The following is a 15,139-nucleotide window of genomic DNA, read 5'->3' on the forward strand; positions in this document are numbered from 1 at the left end:
TAATATTTGGCATTTTTAATTTAGGTTTGTTTTATTTAAGTTTAATGTTAATTCCATGCTGTGTTTCAGTAAGAACAATACAGATTCTGTATCTGTGGCTCCAGTCAGATATCCAGTAGTACAAATTAGCTTCAAGTTACACATACTGAACAAAAGAGGTTGAGCGAGCGAAGGGAGATGGGGAAAGGGGAGGGAGAAAGAAAAAATATTGAACACGCATGCAGGCTTATCAATGCCACCTTCAATGCTAACCTGCTTTGAGGAAAAGTAAAGAATAGGCAAGAATGAGCAGCCACGGATTGTTGAACTGTTACCAGCACCATGATTTTCAGCAACATTTCAGCAGTTTGGAACCTTTTGTTTTTATACAGTAAAACCACTACAATATATGTCCCAATGCAACCTGTAACTTCAAGCTAAACACCCAATTAAGTTTAAACATTGGTATAAAATTCAGTTTAAACAGTTATAAAAAAAGAAAAATGCCACCACATGCGCACTACCTTGCCATAACAAATCTCTCTCTAACGGCCTTCAGGTGTAACATCCACTTCTAATGGCAATCTCGCCACAGCTGGCAGGAGACAATACAGTAATGCTGAAAGAGCTTTTACGCAGTCCTGTTAGTGTCTTAAAGAACCTAAAAGCTGGCACCAGTAAAATCCACAGAAATTCACTCTTGCCTTTAAGAACTTTTAAACTGTGTAAAAAAAATAAAAATAAAGAAACCCAACAGGGCAGGAACCTAAATTCTGAGACCCAATGTAAAAGTCAGATTTGGTGGTTCTCAGAGTGACACTGAGGGTTTTTGTGGGGAAGGGGAAGGGTGGTCAGAGATGGGTTCTCTTGTTGGCCTTTGTGTCTCACTGGTTTTCATCTTCCACATCCTGCAGCGCTTCTTTATTCTGTTCTTCACCTATGAAAGTGTTTAAAAGTAAGGAAGACGTTAACTTCTAAAAATGAGACTCACAGAATGGCTTAACAAGCATCTAGAGATTAATAGTTTCATGCAAGTACACACGCTCACTCACACACTTGTATAAATGACACACACACACTCTCATAACATAGCCAGTTCTGGAGTGAAGCATTTCCATGGAAATTAAGCCTTATAGTCACCTTGTCACATTTCATACAGAACTGTAGCACAGGCTATTAGAAGACGTACTCTGTCATAAGGACAAAAAACAAACCACTGTTTCTGAAAACTTGAGGCTGCGCATGTGCTCAGTCCTGTTGATCAAGAGATGAACAGCCAAGACAAAAGTCATCAGAATGGCTGTAGATCAACATCCTTAAGTCACAACATACCTTCCCAAAAACATCATCTCTACTCCAGAGAGCGCTAAGGACATCTATTCACTAGCTACAGAAATGAGACCAAAACAGTTTTTAGAAGTTAAACTTTTTTCTGCCCAAATCCACTCAAGTCTCAAAACAGCAAAGTACTGCACTCAATTTTATAAAATAACACTGATGGCATGTATTAAAGGTACCAAAAGAACTATGAAAAAACATCCCTACTTCAAGTCCAAGATGACAAGAAACCCTAGGCTTGAGGTTATTAAAGGAAAACATTTTGTGGAAATTAATTTCTCTTGAAAAACGGCCAGTTTGGACCTATTGAACCAGGCTGCGACATGCAGTGAAATGGAAGTCTATCCACAAGGACTCTCGTAGTAAGTGTTTGGTTATACTTCGGTTGCCCCAGGGTGAGCTGCATGCAATGCCTTCTGCACATCTTTGCCCGATTTCTACTGCAACAGGAAAAAGTTTAACGTACTTCAGCTAGTGCCATGAACACATGCACGATTAAGTTAATTGATAAGAGAAAGTGAAAGATGTTTTCTTTACAATTATCCTTAACCATGTGAGATGGTACTCTCTTAAGGGCAATAAACAAAAACTACCCATTCAAAAAAATTAATTCGCAATAAAATCCAATCAAATGAGTCTAATGACTTTCAGCATATAATCAGAATGCCTTCTCAGAGCATGTCCAGATTCAGAATTATCACCAGGTACAATACAAGGTAGATTTTGGAAGAGGTGGCCTAGGAACACAAGACATCTGACATTCAACAACAATAAAATTTACATTTAAAATTACTTAACAGATCATTTAAGAGAGGAAAGCAGAGGCCCTAACCCAGGAAGATGATTAAAAGAAGATCTGAGCATGCTCTAGCCAACGCACTTAAGCAAATACTCCTGTAAAAGGCAATTGTGAAAGTACTTTTCATGCCCAAATATTTTTACTATCCATCCAGGTATGCAGCTCAATTCCCAAACATGTAAGTTACTTTGGATCTTAGTCAAGCGTATTGGACCTGGGTAGGGCTAACAGGTCACAAATTGGTAGAACATTGCTTAGCCCTGGAATGGAGTCAAAGATACAAGCAATTTATCAGCAGCAAGGGAGTGACAGAGGCAAGCACGATTAGTGATCGGAAGAAAACTGACACTGAAGAGTTCATTAAGCCATGACAAAGACTTACAAAGTAGAGTTTTTAGGAAATGAACAGTTGGACTTTCCTTTAGGAATCTATACAGCAGGAAAGAAGGGGAAAACAGGAATCATATGAAGACAACATTACAAGCGTGAAAATAAACTAAACAGCTCGTCTATGACATGGTTAAAAGATATAGTAATGAGATGGAGAAGTGTAGCAGCTGAGTAACACTGATTGTAGAAAGTCATTCCCTACAACCTACACAACTGAAATCAAAACAGACAAAAGCTTAATGCAAAAGAGAAAGCCTTTTTCAAGTCTCCTCCACCCCTTAGGAAACTGGTAATTGTGACGATCTTTCTCAGTGCCACGATTAACTTTTACCAATCTTCAAAGGCTCTACCCATTTTGGAAATATGGAGTTCTGGAAGCAAGAGTTTTAAATGCTCTCATCAGCACATTACCATGGTGTGAGGAAATGAGAAAAAACTTAACCTTGCACCTGTGTCTAAACATTATGCATAAACACAGTGTTTTTTGTGGACCTGAAGAACTGCACTACTATTTTAAGTAGTTCTGCAGTATTTCAAATTTCGTAATCATTATCTTTCTGGCATGCATCATAAACAGTAACTAGGATATAATCTGAACTACTTCAGGAAGAACAAAAATATCTATTTTCTATGCTATGGAGCTAATTATGAAACAAGAAATTTGAATCTCGATTATGCAAAAAGAAATATAAAGAGCTTCTGTAAATAGTCTTGTTGAACTTCTACGATATACATGAGACATGTTAGTCAGCTCACATGCAAATAAAGGTAGCTTTTGGAAGATGTTCTAATGCTAATATCTCGCAACAGCCATCCAGCCTTGTTACTTCACCAAATTGTCTTCCTCAGTGTTCCCACAAAGCACCAGGATATTTGGCTCCATTAAAAAAAAAGGTCATATCTTAATTGTGGGAATTGGGAATAAATTTCTTTTTCCAACGCCTAACCATGGCAAGGAAGGCATCTAATAATAGCTGCAGTATTTAGAGCAGAGTCTTCTGTACAGATCCATCCTGGACACATACATACACTCCGCACCATTAGATAGTCTTACATCTTTGAAAGCAAGGTGTGGTCCCTTGCAAGAGACTTAAGCACTAGGATGCAGGGTAACCTAGGAGCAAAGACCCCACACATTTACAGTTTTCCCAGTTCTGTCAAAAGCCCAAAGAAGTAGGGGTAAAACATGACCCGCAACATTCAATACTCATAATCCATGCAAAGAGCTAGAAGATATCAAGTAACAATACTTCTTTAAAACAAACCCATCAATCCTACACAAAAACAGGCAGTCAGTAAAAAGTTAAGAGATTCTACAATTGCTTTCTAATGGACACTACACCAATAAAGTACTCCAAAGTAATGCTATATGGCTACCACCATGCTTCAAATTTTTTTGTAAAATGTTAACTTAAGACACTCATTATTTTATCTGAAGTTAAGCAGCAATGTTGTTTCAAACCTCTGTGCATTTCTAAGTACCTAACATACTTTAAACAGGACTGACCTCTCCCCCACCCCAGCAAAAGTTCAAAGTAAAGAAAGTCAGCTCCTTCCACTTGTCTCTCCAGGACATAATTTTTGCAGAAGAAAACACAAGTTTAATCTTTCTAGATAGAGAATGTGTTTAATTCACTACCATCAATCAGCGGAACAGAAGGCGTAATTCAAAAAACCTAAAGAAGAGTAAATTTGTACTTAGCATTGTATGCAAAAGCGTAAGAGAAAGGTCCACTCAGTATGCCAAAAAACCACTTTTAAATAAACTATCAGCTATTAGTAAACAAACAGAAGCAATCAATGTCCCACCCTCTGGTACTGTCAGGGGATATATTCGGTATTTGCTCTGGCAATAGCCCACCTCAGGAGTCGCAACCTAGCATTTTTGGGAGTATTAAAGAAAGTACTTCAGCATCTCGAATAGCAGATTAGATTTCCCCAAGCTTTTTTTTTTTTCTGGTAACAAAGTATTTTACAAAATCCCTTTTTCTTTTTCCTCTTCTCTTCATACTCAATTCTTCATAAGAAGAGTAAAAGATATAGAAAGTGCTGTAAGGTGAAGTGATTAGTATGATGGCAGTAAATGTTCCACTAAAATGCCAACAGAAATATTAAGTGACCTGAAAAAAGGGGAATTAGATCATTTGCAATACTTCCTCCTGCACTGGAAATTCACATCTGCTTGGAATGACAACCATAGATGAACATGACAAGCCGTAAGAAAGAAAAGCTGAATTAAATGAAGTCACTGCTTTTAAAATAATCACAGATGCCTAAACAGCCAGGTGGGGATAAAAAAAGTTACTAATTCCACACCTCTTTCCTTCAAGTGAGAGCTGAAAAGCTTCTCAAAAAAGCTAGTGTCACCCCTATCAACTTATCCAGTGTTAAGAAAGAACAGAAGTTCAGGAAGGTCAATTATGAGGAAAGACCGAAGTAAAACACCGAATCAATCTACATTTCCATGCTCTGTTTTCTGGGCAGAGATCAGGGGACAGCAGCATTTTAGAGCAGAGTTTACTTACCATCACCCTGCATGTCTGAAGTCCATAGTGTCAGATTATCACGTAACAACTGCATGATAAGTGTAGAGTCCTTATAGCTTTCTTCACTCAGTGTATCCAGTTCTGCAATAGCATCATCGAAAGCTGCTTTTGCCAACCTATGAGCACAGAATAAATCAGATTTAACATATATTGCTAAACAGAGTCCAGACGCACACAAGGTAAACCTGTGCCTCAGAACACCCATCTTCTAGTTTGGCTACACAACGTCCACAGCTTCCGTAACAAGTGGAACAACAACGTATTATTTAACTGTGTTTATATGTTCATCCAAATATCTCCCATCTTCAGAACCAGTCACTTTGTGTGCTTAAGAACAGTATCTTTTTACTCAGTAATATTGGTTTTATTAAACATTTCTACATCTTCCGGTACAACTGATAAAGGACTGCTAAAAGCTTAAAAGAAAGTATATTACATAACCTGCAATGACAGGAACAGAAGACAAATGGCATTTTCTTCAATCCTCACTTCTATGCTCATATGAGCTGACCCCCTACAGATAGATGAGCTACTGTCCTTCTATATACGCTCACAGTTCACAGAAATTAGTCACATGACCCCTCTTACCTTGTATAATAGCCAACAGCAAGAGAGGCAAGTTAAGTCACCTCACTTTTTGCAGGATAAAGGCATGCAGAGTTAACATGGCAAGCTGTTAAGCTGCCATTAGTTGATCAATCCAAGGTTATCACTATTCTGCTTCTCATACATATCTACTCCCAGATAAACAAACGGGTCTGGACTCAGAAGAAAATGGCAAAGTTGAAAACCTTTCCGATGAATTGACCTCAAATAGAGCAAGTCATCAACTGCTAGCAGGAAAAAAGCCAGACTGGAGTTTCTGTTGAGGAAAAGCAGTTACCCAAGTAGCAAGAACTTCTGGCTTGTCTGGTATTCACAGAAGTTATCTTCCCAGTCACTACCTACCTGCAGGCACGATCAGGAGAATTAAGAATTTCATAGTAGAATACAGAGAAGTTGAGCGCAAGTCCTAAGCGGATAGGATGTGTTGGCGGGAGTTCTGTCATTGCAATATCACTAGCAGCTTTATAAGCCACCAAGCTATTCTCTGCAGCCTCCTTCCTGTCATTTCCTGTGGCAAACTCAGCCAGATACCTATGGTAGTCCCCCTTCCTGAAAACAGAAACAGAATGTACAGTAAGAAGTCAGTAGTCCTTATTTCCCCACCAGCCACTAAATAAATGGCTCAGTTCTGAAACTGATGTTTATATATTCACACACGAAGGACACTGCTGCTGAATTACTGCCTAGACAACACTGCATTAGTACTTAAGTGAATTTTAAACCATCAGGCAGGAAAAACTGTTTGGGTTCACTTGTTTTCCTGCATTAGCACACGAAATCATAGTATTACCTTTTCCATGACCCAACTGTTTCTCTGTACAACTGCATCTCATCTAAACTAGACAAGTTTTTGATCTGAAGGATAGAGATAATTCAACTAGAAGGGAAAACACTCTCTGATCATTTCAAGATTTAAACTATGCTTCAGAAAGTACAAAATACGCATCAAACTAGCGACTACAGCAACATACTCCAAGGCCAAGTTTCACTTGATAATGCAATTTTGAAGTTGACACTACATGACAGTTATCTGTCGACCTAATTTTCTTCTCTTATGAGGAATGTACAGCTCATGCAAGAAAACATTGAAGCAGGGATGTGATCGCTACATTACTAGCTCAATTAAAGAAAACATTTTTTCTTACATCCAAGAGCTGCACAACAGCTTATGTTAAGTTCTCATGACCTTATTCCAAACAACATCTATCCGAAACCACACGATCAGAACACTAACACCTCAAAGGTAGCCAAGAAAGGGATATTGGTTAGACATGACTGAACTGCCCTCTTTCTAGAAGTTACTGTGGTTGAATGGGCAGAACACACATGTATAGCTACTTTATTTCTGTCTCTAGTTCAGATACAATAAGAGGTCCTTGCCTCACAAGAGGATACTTACATTTTGTAATAGAAAACCTTGGACTCGCCAGTGTTAGCTGCTGGAATGAGGTGTTTGTCCAGTACATCCAGAATGTCACAACAGATTAACTTCAGTTCAGTCTCAACCTATAAAAAAACCCAAAACAAAAAGAGGAGGCGAGGTTAGCACTAAGACTAAGAGCTATTTCAAAAATACTCAAATTATCAAACAGGCAACATCATAGAAGTCCAAGGAGGGGGAGGACAGAAGAAAAATAACAAAAAATTCAGCTGCTCCACAAGTGCATTAAGCAAAACAGTTCTGTGTAATTAGCTGGCACACACAAAAGAGGCAAGGACTGATGTATGATGAAATGCATAACTGAATAATGGAATTATAAATTCCCTGGAAGACATCTTGCTAGACAGTTGCATTAAGTCTGTCCCAGGATATAATTCCTTACTACAAGGCTTGCACAACTCCTAATTCCTTAAGTTTCTGATCCTGGAAGGCTGCCCTAAAAGTGGCAACGGTGAAGGGGACAATTTGAGGGTAATTACTACAAATCAGATCAGCTAAACTCCATTCCACCCCAGAGTTAAATGGCACCTTCAGAACAAGTTTCTAGTGACTACCCAGGAGGCAAAGCTCTAACAGAAGAAGAGCCTTAAGACAAAAATCATGGAGTATCAGAACAGAATAAAGATGTGCCACACAAACAAAAAGGTCAGATACAAGAGGAAAACAAACTCCAGAAGATACAACCTTCAGAAGCAGGTTAAAAAAAAGCAAAGCATAGCAACTCAGAGAAAAAGCAGCAATCATCAACACTAACAGTGACATCTGTGGCCAAAGAAAACCAACATAAAAAGCCTAATTTAAAAACAGATACTGGATTTTAATAGCCAAAGTTGAAAACATGGTCACATCACCTTCATTTTTTTCCTAATTTAGAATATAAAGCAAGGTTTATGAGGTTAGGTTTTATCACAGGAAGTTTCACACCTGAAAGCAAAGAAACTAAGCATACCCCCAAAAAACCCCCCCCCAAAAAAAAAGGTAAAAACTGTCTTTTGACATCAACCTTGCCAAAGCCAGACTTGCTCCGAGCATCCCATGTCATTCACAGTAGGAGTGGTCGGTTAAGTGCAGATAGTAACCTGTTGCTGCTCTTTCATGATTTTGCAGTAACTTTCATAGCTACAGCTGAAGACAACTCTGGCTCAAGCTACTTTTATGTACTATAAAGTAGAGGTTTTTCAAGCAAAGGCATCAACATTAGTTACAAGAAACTACCAGTAACTGCATGTCTTGGATCACAAGAGCAGCCCCACTCAGTCCACTATCCCTTCCTATCCTCCCACCCATGCAGTTTTTCCTTCTTTCTTTAAGCATTTTTCTTGCCATGTAATATTTTTATCACCGTATAGCTCCCAAACTGTTAGGGTTTGTAATCACATCTATCCTCAAAAGCTGTTGAAGTTATAGGTCCAAAAGAAATGTTAAACTGGCACACACCAATTCGTACAAAAATCACTTAACAGATTTGCAGAAGTTCCTTTAGAGACATTAATCTACAGCAAATTTCATATACAAACAATGTCAGAATGCCCTAACATTCAGAGGAAGAGTTAGATGCTATACTTAAAGTTAAGTGACAAATGCTTAAGGAAGTTGCTGAAATATGGTCACTTGAGAAGAATCTACTTCATATATTCTTGGGCTACAAAAGCTATAAAACCTTTGGCCAGCAGTCAGTTCCTGCAAACTTCTTTTCTCTTGATCCTCTTTTTCAATGACTTCTTTTGCAGAGAGATCTTCAGCAAAACTGCAAAGAATTAAATCAGTTTCTAATCCTCTTCTGTTAAATAACCATACATGTACAAACTTCTATTTCATCTCAGACAGACCTTTTTCAGCTTTGCTTAAAGGATCAGTCACACAAGTTACCAGAGATCAGCTGCTGTCCAGGGCAATGTAAATGTCCTGACCAAGCTTAGTTTAAAAAGATTTAATACGAATCGAGTTGATTAAGAACAATACAACACCCCCCCCTCCCCCCAAACAAAACCATAAAAGCTCTTTTACGAAAAGGATCTGTTCTAGGCAGAGTGGCTCAATGAGCTCTGCAAAGCAGCAAACCAGCACAAGAGCCGGCACTAAGCCTGTTCAGAGCATTCAGAAAAGGTAGTGTTAGGGTCTATCATCATTCCAGCTCCAAATATGACATTTGGTACTACAGGCCCTGACCAGCAAGGAAAGACTGCTCACCCTGATGGGTGTGTAAAAGCCCCCACAATCCACCCTGCTGGATTTTAGTGGTAGTGCTGGCTTAATCAGATTCCAGACTGTGTTCTTAGCTCTGCAGATACAAAAGCTCGTAAACCACCTGGTGATCTAAATAGGGAAACTTATTAGAAGCAACCAGGGGAAGGGGAGCCTGTACTAGTTCTTTGACCTATTTTAATATGTAGCCCCCAAAATAGCTGCACCTCACAACTGAGATGCAACATGAAACTAGAACAGTAGGAAACAGTTGCTAAAGCCTGTAACCTACCTTCCTCCCACCCCTGCCAAAACAAACAGATAGGCCACCCACATTTATGCCAATTCACAGCCTAACCTTTCTAAGAAGAGGGGAAGGAGAAGAGAGCCCTGCAGCTGCCCCAGAATACAATCCAGGTTGTAAGTCAGAGCACTAGAAACACACATTCTCATATGCCACAAACACAGATCAGTAAGAGGAAGGTGAATACTTGCCCTATGCTATTAGGGAAGGGACAGTGAACTGCATTATGTGCACACATACACCACTTCATCCTCTCAAGGACGAAGAACGCAAGCTTCAGTGTGTTCTCATCTACAGAGATGCAGTCAGACAAGAAAGCCAGGGGCTCCACTTTTGTGTATCCAAACGGCCACAGGACCCAGAAAAGAAGTAAGTGGCATTTTCCCCCATGGCTATGTATGTGTTTTGCTACATTTATCTTAAGTGGCTTGGGTAAAGGCACAGCCTGGCATCTTCCATCATCTCTCAGTGTTGCGTACTGTATGCTTCAGACAAAACCAGCCCGGCCCTACTCTGACAACACCATCATCCCTTGAGTTCTGCCCCAAGTCACACTGGCTAGTAGCTCAAAAACTCCAAACATTTTTAACAGCCATGTGCTAAATTATGATAAATACTGATGTAGACCAAAACCATCAAATAATTACTTTCACACAAACTACACCTTCATTTCAAACTTGAGCAAACACTCTATAGCTGACCAAGGTCACACCTGGCTCTGGTGGCAGGCGAGAGATGTGTTTTTCTAGAGGTGCTGGTTCTCTCCACTCCCCAGTGCTTTAAGTTTGGCCTGTCAGTCCCCAGACAAGCATTTTGTTTTTGTTTTTTCTTCTTCAGAGCCTTTCAAGCCAGGGAAGGGTCTCTCAATAACACCGAACTTACTCTAAAAAAAAATGCTACAGTTATTTGTTGACGAGGTAGCATAATAACCAGAACTCTGCTGAGTCTGTACTGGACCTTATCTGTTCAGAGAAGCACTGAGCATGACATCAGGGCAGCTGTGCTACTGTTCCAGGAGCGACAATGAGAAGCATCATCCAAACCTTTGCAGTATGTTCTTCAGGCCCTTACTGCTCCTGTGCCATCTTGCCAAACCCATTAACACTTTTCTGATAGCAGGTGCTAACATAGTAAGTCTCCCAGCAGCTACAAACAGGACTTGGCCTTCAGCTACAGGCAATACATAGAAGACTCTTGGAAAACTCAGGCTAGAGTTGAGTAGACACATCTGGTCTTTCCCCAGTACGGAGCTACGTTACAGTTCTCCACAGCACACTTCCACCTAAAGCAACTGGGATAGCTATTCCCTTTAAGGATTTAACAGCTGAAGATACTGTTGGCATGGCACTGCACTTCATGTGGCCTCTCTCTCAATAAATACCTCAAGGACTACATACGTTTATTTCTTGCACACCAGTCTGTTCAGCATGGCACTTGCTCTCCAAAAGAGAGATGCAGAACAACGCCTTTTTTACAGTCCTTTCAAAAACAAGAAAAAGGTCTTTTCACTATTAAAGGATCTTTGGCAGAAGATAGTAACCACCCACAAAACTTCGTGCAAAAAGAACTGGAAGCATACAGTGTAAGACAAATTTAAACAATCATCAGATAGCTATTATTTTATATGTTCTGTTAGAAAGATTTTAGACACCCATCAAGAAATGGTATTTGGGATTGTATGTAACTGGCAGAGCCTCATCCCATCAGCATGCCAGCATAAAATTAGAAACTCACAACTTTAACAATTCCATGGAGCAACAGATACCCTATGAGTCAAAGTAGTCCAGAGGCATTCCCGAGAGAAGATTTCCAAGCCAACATCATTCCCATTGGTGGTATATGAATCAGTGCCAGGTGATATAATAGACTCCACTGTTTCTCTGGAAGTGAAGATCTGAACCATGTGGAGGCACTTGTCCTCAATGGAGATTAAGTCTGCAGAAATGTGTGGGATTTAAATAGTATGGGAGCATGCCTGCTCCGTGCTAAACCATCATTTAAGGAAGGGGGGGGAACAACAACTCAACTGTTCCAATAGCCGAAGGTTTCATTAGCCCTTACCGATGAAAGTCAAAGCTTGCTCCAAGTTCTCCATTTTAGGTAAAGTCACACAGACTGCCTAGACTCAGCATGAAGTTATGTGCATCAATTTTTCCCCCCTCTCAAGAGAGAGAAAATAGCAAGGCCCTAGAGGTTATTACACTTCCAAGTTTCACGGCTGAGATGACCATGACATCTTAACATCCCCCATCCCCAGGAACACAGAGTGCTTTATCTCAAATTGATTGCTTTAACTGCTATCAGTGTAACTGACCAGCTTAGGGACACAAAAAAAAGTTTAAAAATCTGTATTAAGAACTAGATGCTGTCAGAGAAGCCATACTATCTCAGCACTCATTTCAATGCAGGCATAGCTGTCTGAGCCAATATAAGGTCTGCCAGTTCAATTGTACAAGACAAGGCAACTATTCTTCACTGTCACCCAACCGCTAAGCACTTAGTTTACAGCAACTCCTGCCAGTTTTTCATCTGGGGGAAAAAGTAACAAAACAAGGCCAATGTACATGAAACGCAACTATCACAGTGATAAAAGACAAGGTAAAGGAGTCAATGAAAGTGGCCATCTGGCTTACGCTGCCTATCTTTATGCCAAGAACAACGCTGAAGATCCCTCCCCATTCACTGGCATTTCAACCAACAGTGTTAGTATTTTGAACTCTGTAGGACGGAGTACTGCAATAGCACCAAGTGTCAAAGTCTGTATGAGCCAAAGCAACTTTTATCAGAAGTAGACACTTAACAGCCAAACACCTCCTTTGACATGGTTAATTTTCAAAAAAAAAGTTGCTTAGGATAAGTTAGGTTGGAAGGGAAAGAATAAGGCCTCCTGAGCATGTGCAGCCTCACACTTGAGTAAGTAGGGACGAAACAGAAATGCCAGCACCATTCAAATACTTAGCAGATATGTAGATGCACATAAGGAAAAGCCCTCTCTTTCTCCTTCAAGTCTACTGCCCTTTTGAACATTTACACAGAAACACCCAACCTCTCCCCTTCACCAAGTATATTTATTCTCCAGAGAAGGAACAAACTTGATCCTTTCAAGACTGTCACCTTACTACAGCTCACCACACTGCAGGCAATCTAGAATACCAGGGCAGTTTATGGCAAGGGTAACAAAACTGGACCTTAACTAAATGGCATTATGCCACAACGCCAACTACATCTTACCATTTGCCGATATTCCCGAATCATTTTTAATTTATCTTCTCCACCTTTGTTTTCTTCTTTCTGTTCAATGCTGCTGATTATTCTCCAGGAAGCTCTTCTGGCTCCAATCACATTTTTATATGCAACAGAAAGCAGGTTTCTTTCTTCCACTGTCAACTCCACATCCATTCCAGCCACTTTCTTCATTGATTCAACCATTTCTAGGAGAAAAAGGTCAGACAATTATTCTCACAGCTAAAGCATCTTTCAAACCATTCAACAGAAGTTGTAGGTTAATGATAGCTTATGAAAATAGGCTCCCTCCTCCTTTCATACACAGTTATTCCTCACTTTTATACCGGAGTGTTCCGAACAAATCAATGAGCATGTACACAAAGGAGGTATCTGATGTTCTTTTAAATGCATTTGACAAGGGTCCCAAAAAACATTCTTTAAAAGACAGTTGGGTGTTTGTTCGGTTTTTTGTTGGTTTTGGTTTTTTTTAAGAGACAGATAAAAAGGATTTAGTATTAGCAGCAAACATGTTTTTCATAGTGGATAATAGTTATCAGTACAATCCTACAGGAATGCGTGTTCTTCAAAGTGCTTCAGAAAGGCAGTGAATAGTGAGAAAAGCATGATCAAATGTAAGCTAGCTTTCAGCACAGCAAGGAGAAACTGAACAATTACAGAATGCTCCACTGATTTGTCAACTGGAATACAGTGTAACATGGTAATTAACCAAAAAATAAAATCCAGATTTGAAGAGATGTAGAGAAGTATGAGTACTATTAGGGAAGCAAGTCAAAGTTCCAAGAGGAAACCACCAAAAGAAAAATTAGGTGCTTGGAGAAGTAACAAAAAAGTCATCCTGAGGATAACCAGAGCAACCATATCCACCCATGCCAAGCAGCTACTTACACTGAAAAGTAGCACACAAAATATAAATTAGTATTTATAGTTTAAACCTTTTGAAAAGGGCTTCTAAGCCTGAGGTTAAAAAAATTATTGCTAAATATAGCTTTCCTATACTCAAGTGGAACAAAAGCTTGAACTTCTTAAAGAAGGTTATAATCCTTTCATTACCTAACCACATTATGATTGCTTGCGACATTAGAAAAAGCCAAAAATGTTAAATACACGCTAATTGAGAGCCTAGTATGAGACATCCAGGAATCATAGGTTTGGTCCTACCACACAGTGCTTCAGTTCATTCACCATTTACTTTCCAGCTTCTAGAACTGGTGGGAAGCCCACAGACAGAAGACAAGACCATTAATGAATGGGACTAAGCCCCAACTATCCCATCTACTCAACAGGACAACTGTTTCATAGCTATCTGCCAGGTACAGGGACACTAGAATGACAGAATCATAGAATCGCTTAGGTTGGAAAAGACGCTTAAGATTGAGTCCAACATATTTAGCTTCTGCCAAGAGCATGATGATGTAATTAGGCTATGCCTCCCATAATATGATGCTTTACTGTTCTGTGGTTTATCTACCTTGCCCACTCATCATCCCTCCGCCATCACTTTACCTCCTTATGTTCTGCTGTGTCATGGCAGCACAAGCAATGGGAAACTGATGAAGCTTAACTGTCAATTTTTTGCTCAGGTGCCAAAACTCAATCTTAACAGGCAAAAGCTATTTCAACAATGGAAACTGTAGGCTCAATCTTTTTCCCTAGAAGGAACAGTGTCATCAGTCTCCAACAGGTCTCCACACGTGTAGGACAAATTTTATAGTGGCTCTATTCTTACCAGAAGTGGAAAAAAAAAATCCCTATCTACCAGTAGATTTTGCTTCTCCAAATCACAGAAAGTAACAATAAATCCACCAAGGATTTGATAAAACTTTTACAGAACACCATCCTACTATTGCAAAATGGTGATCTGTTTTTCCTGAAGACTTCAAGAATTGCCCCCAAAAAACTCCACATACATACAGTTAATATTAACATAAGCATGCAGTATTGTAATTTAAGCTAGCTAAGTTAAAGGCAATATGATATAGTTACAATATGAAACTTAAATAATGCAAGCACTATGACTTATTTCCTCAACGATGACCCTACCATCTATACAGAGAATTTACTTCAAAGCTGTAATTTTTTTAAAGTATGTGAGTTAAGTCATCTCATATTTTGAAGTTTCTTAAAACAGCAGAGCTACAACCACAGCAACTGTGTGGTTTTGGCTGGGATAGAGTTAATTTTCTTCATAGTAGCTAGTATGGGGCTATGTTTTGGATTTGTGCTGGAAACAGTGTTGATAACACAGGGATGTTTTCTTTACTGCTGAGCAGTGCTGACACAGAGTCAAGGCCTTTTCTGCCTCTCAC

At 39.5% G+C, this 15,139-nt stretch overlaps 1 protein-coding gene across 2 annotated transcripts; it reads right to left on the minus strand.

The window, feature by feature from the left end:
• On the minus strand, positions 1-13,016 carry YWHAE (tyrosine 3-monooxygenase/tryptophan 5-monooxygenase activation protein epsilon). Of its 2 annotated transcripts, XM_009287170.1 has the most exons (6): positions 12,819-13,016; positions 7,058-7,164; positions 6,001-6,207; positions 5,032-5,168; positions 2,499-2,545; positions 1-916 (listed from the first exon to the last, which is right to left on the minus strand). In XM_009287170.1, the coding sequence occupies exons 1-5, from the start codon at positions 13,014-13,016 to the stop codon at positions 2,538-2,540; spliced, it is 657 nt and encodes a 218-aa protein (XP_009285445.1). In that variant the 3' UTR covers positions 1-916; positions 2,499-2,537. The 2 variants fall into 2 exon arrangements, with proteins under 2 accessions (XP_009285445.1, XP_009285437.1); XM_009287162.2 differs by lacking the exon at positions 2,499-2,545.
• Between the last annotated feature and the right edge of the window lie 2,123 nt (positions 13,017-15,139).

The sequence above is a fragment of the Aptenodytes forsteri genome, unplaced genomic scaffold (genome assembly GCF_000699145.1).
Source record: "Aptenodytes forsteri isolate BGI_AS27 unplaced genomic scaffold, ASM69914v1 Scaffold188, whole genome shotgun sequence".
In the NCBI taxonomy this organism is placed as follows: domain Eukaryota; kingdom Metazoa; phylum Chordata; class Aves; order Sphenisciformes; family Spheniscidae; genus Aptenodytes; species Aptenodytes forsteri.

Excerpts from the sequence above, each read along its gene's own strand:
- YWHAE (XM_009287162.2), bottom strand. The coding sequence starts at position 13,016 with ATGGTTGAATCAATGAAGAAAGTGGCTGGAATGGATGTGGAGTTGACA. Across the intron at positions 7,165-12,818 it reads TTCGGGAATATCGGCAAATG|GTTGAGACTGAACTGAAGTT; the intron begins GTAAGATGTAGT and ends GTTTTTTTATAG. Across the intron at positions 5,169-6,000 it reads TCTCCTGATCGTGCCTGCAG|GTTGGCAAAAGCAGCTTTCG; the intron begins GTAGGTAGTGAC and ends CTGTGCTCATAG.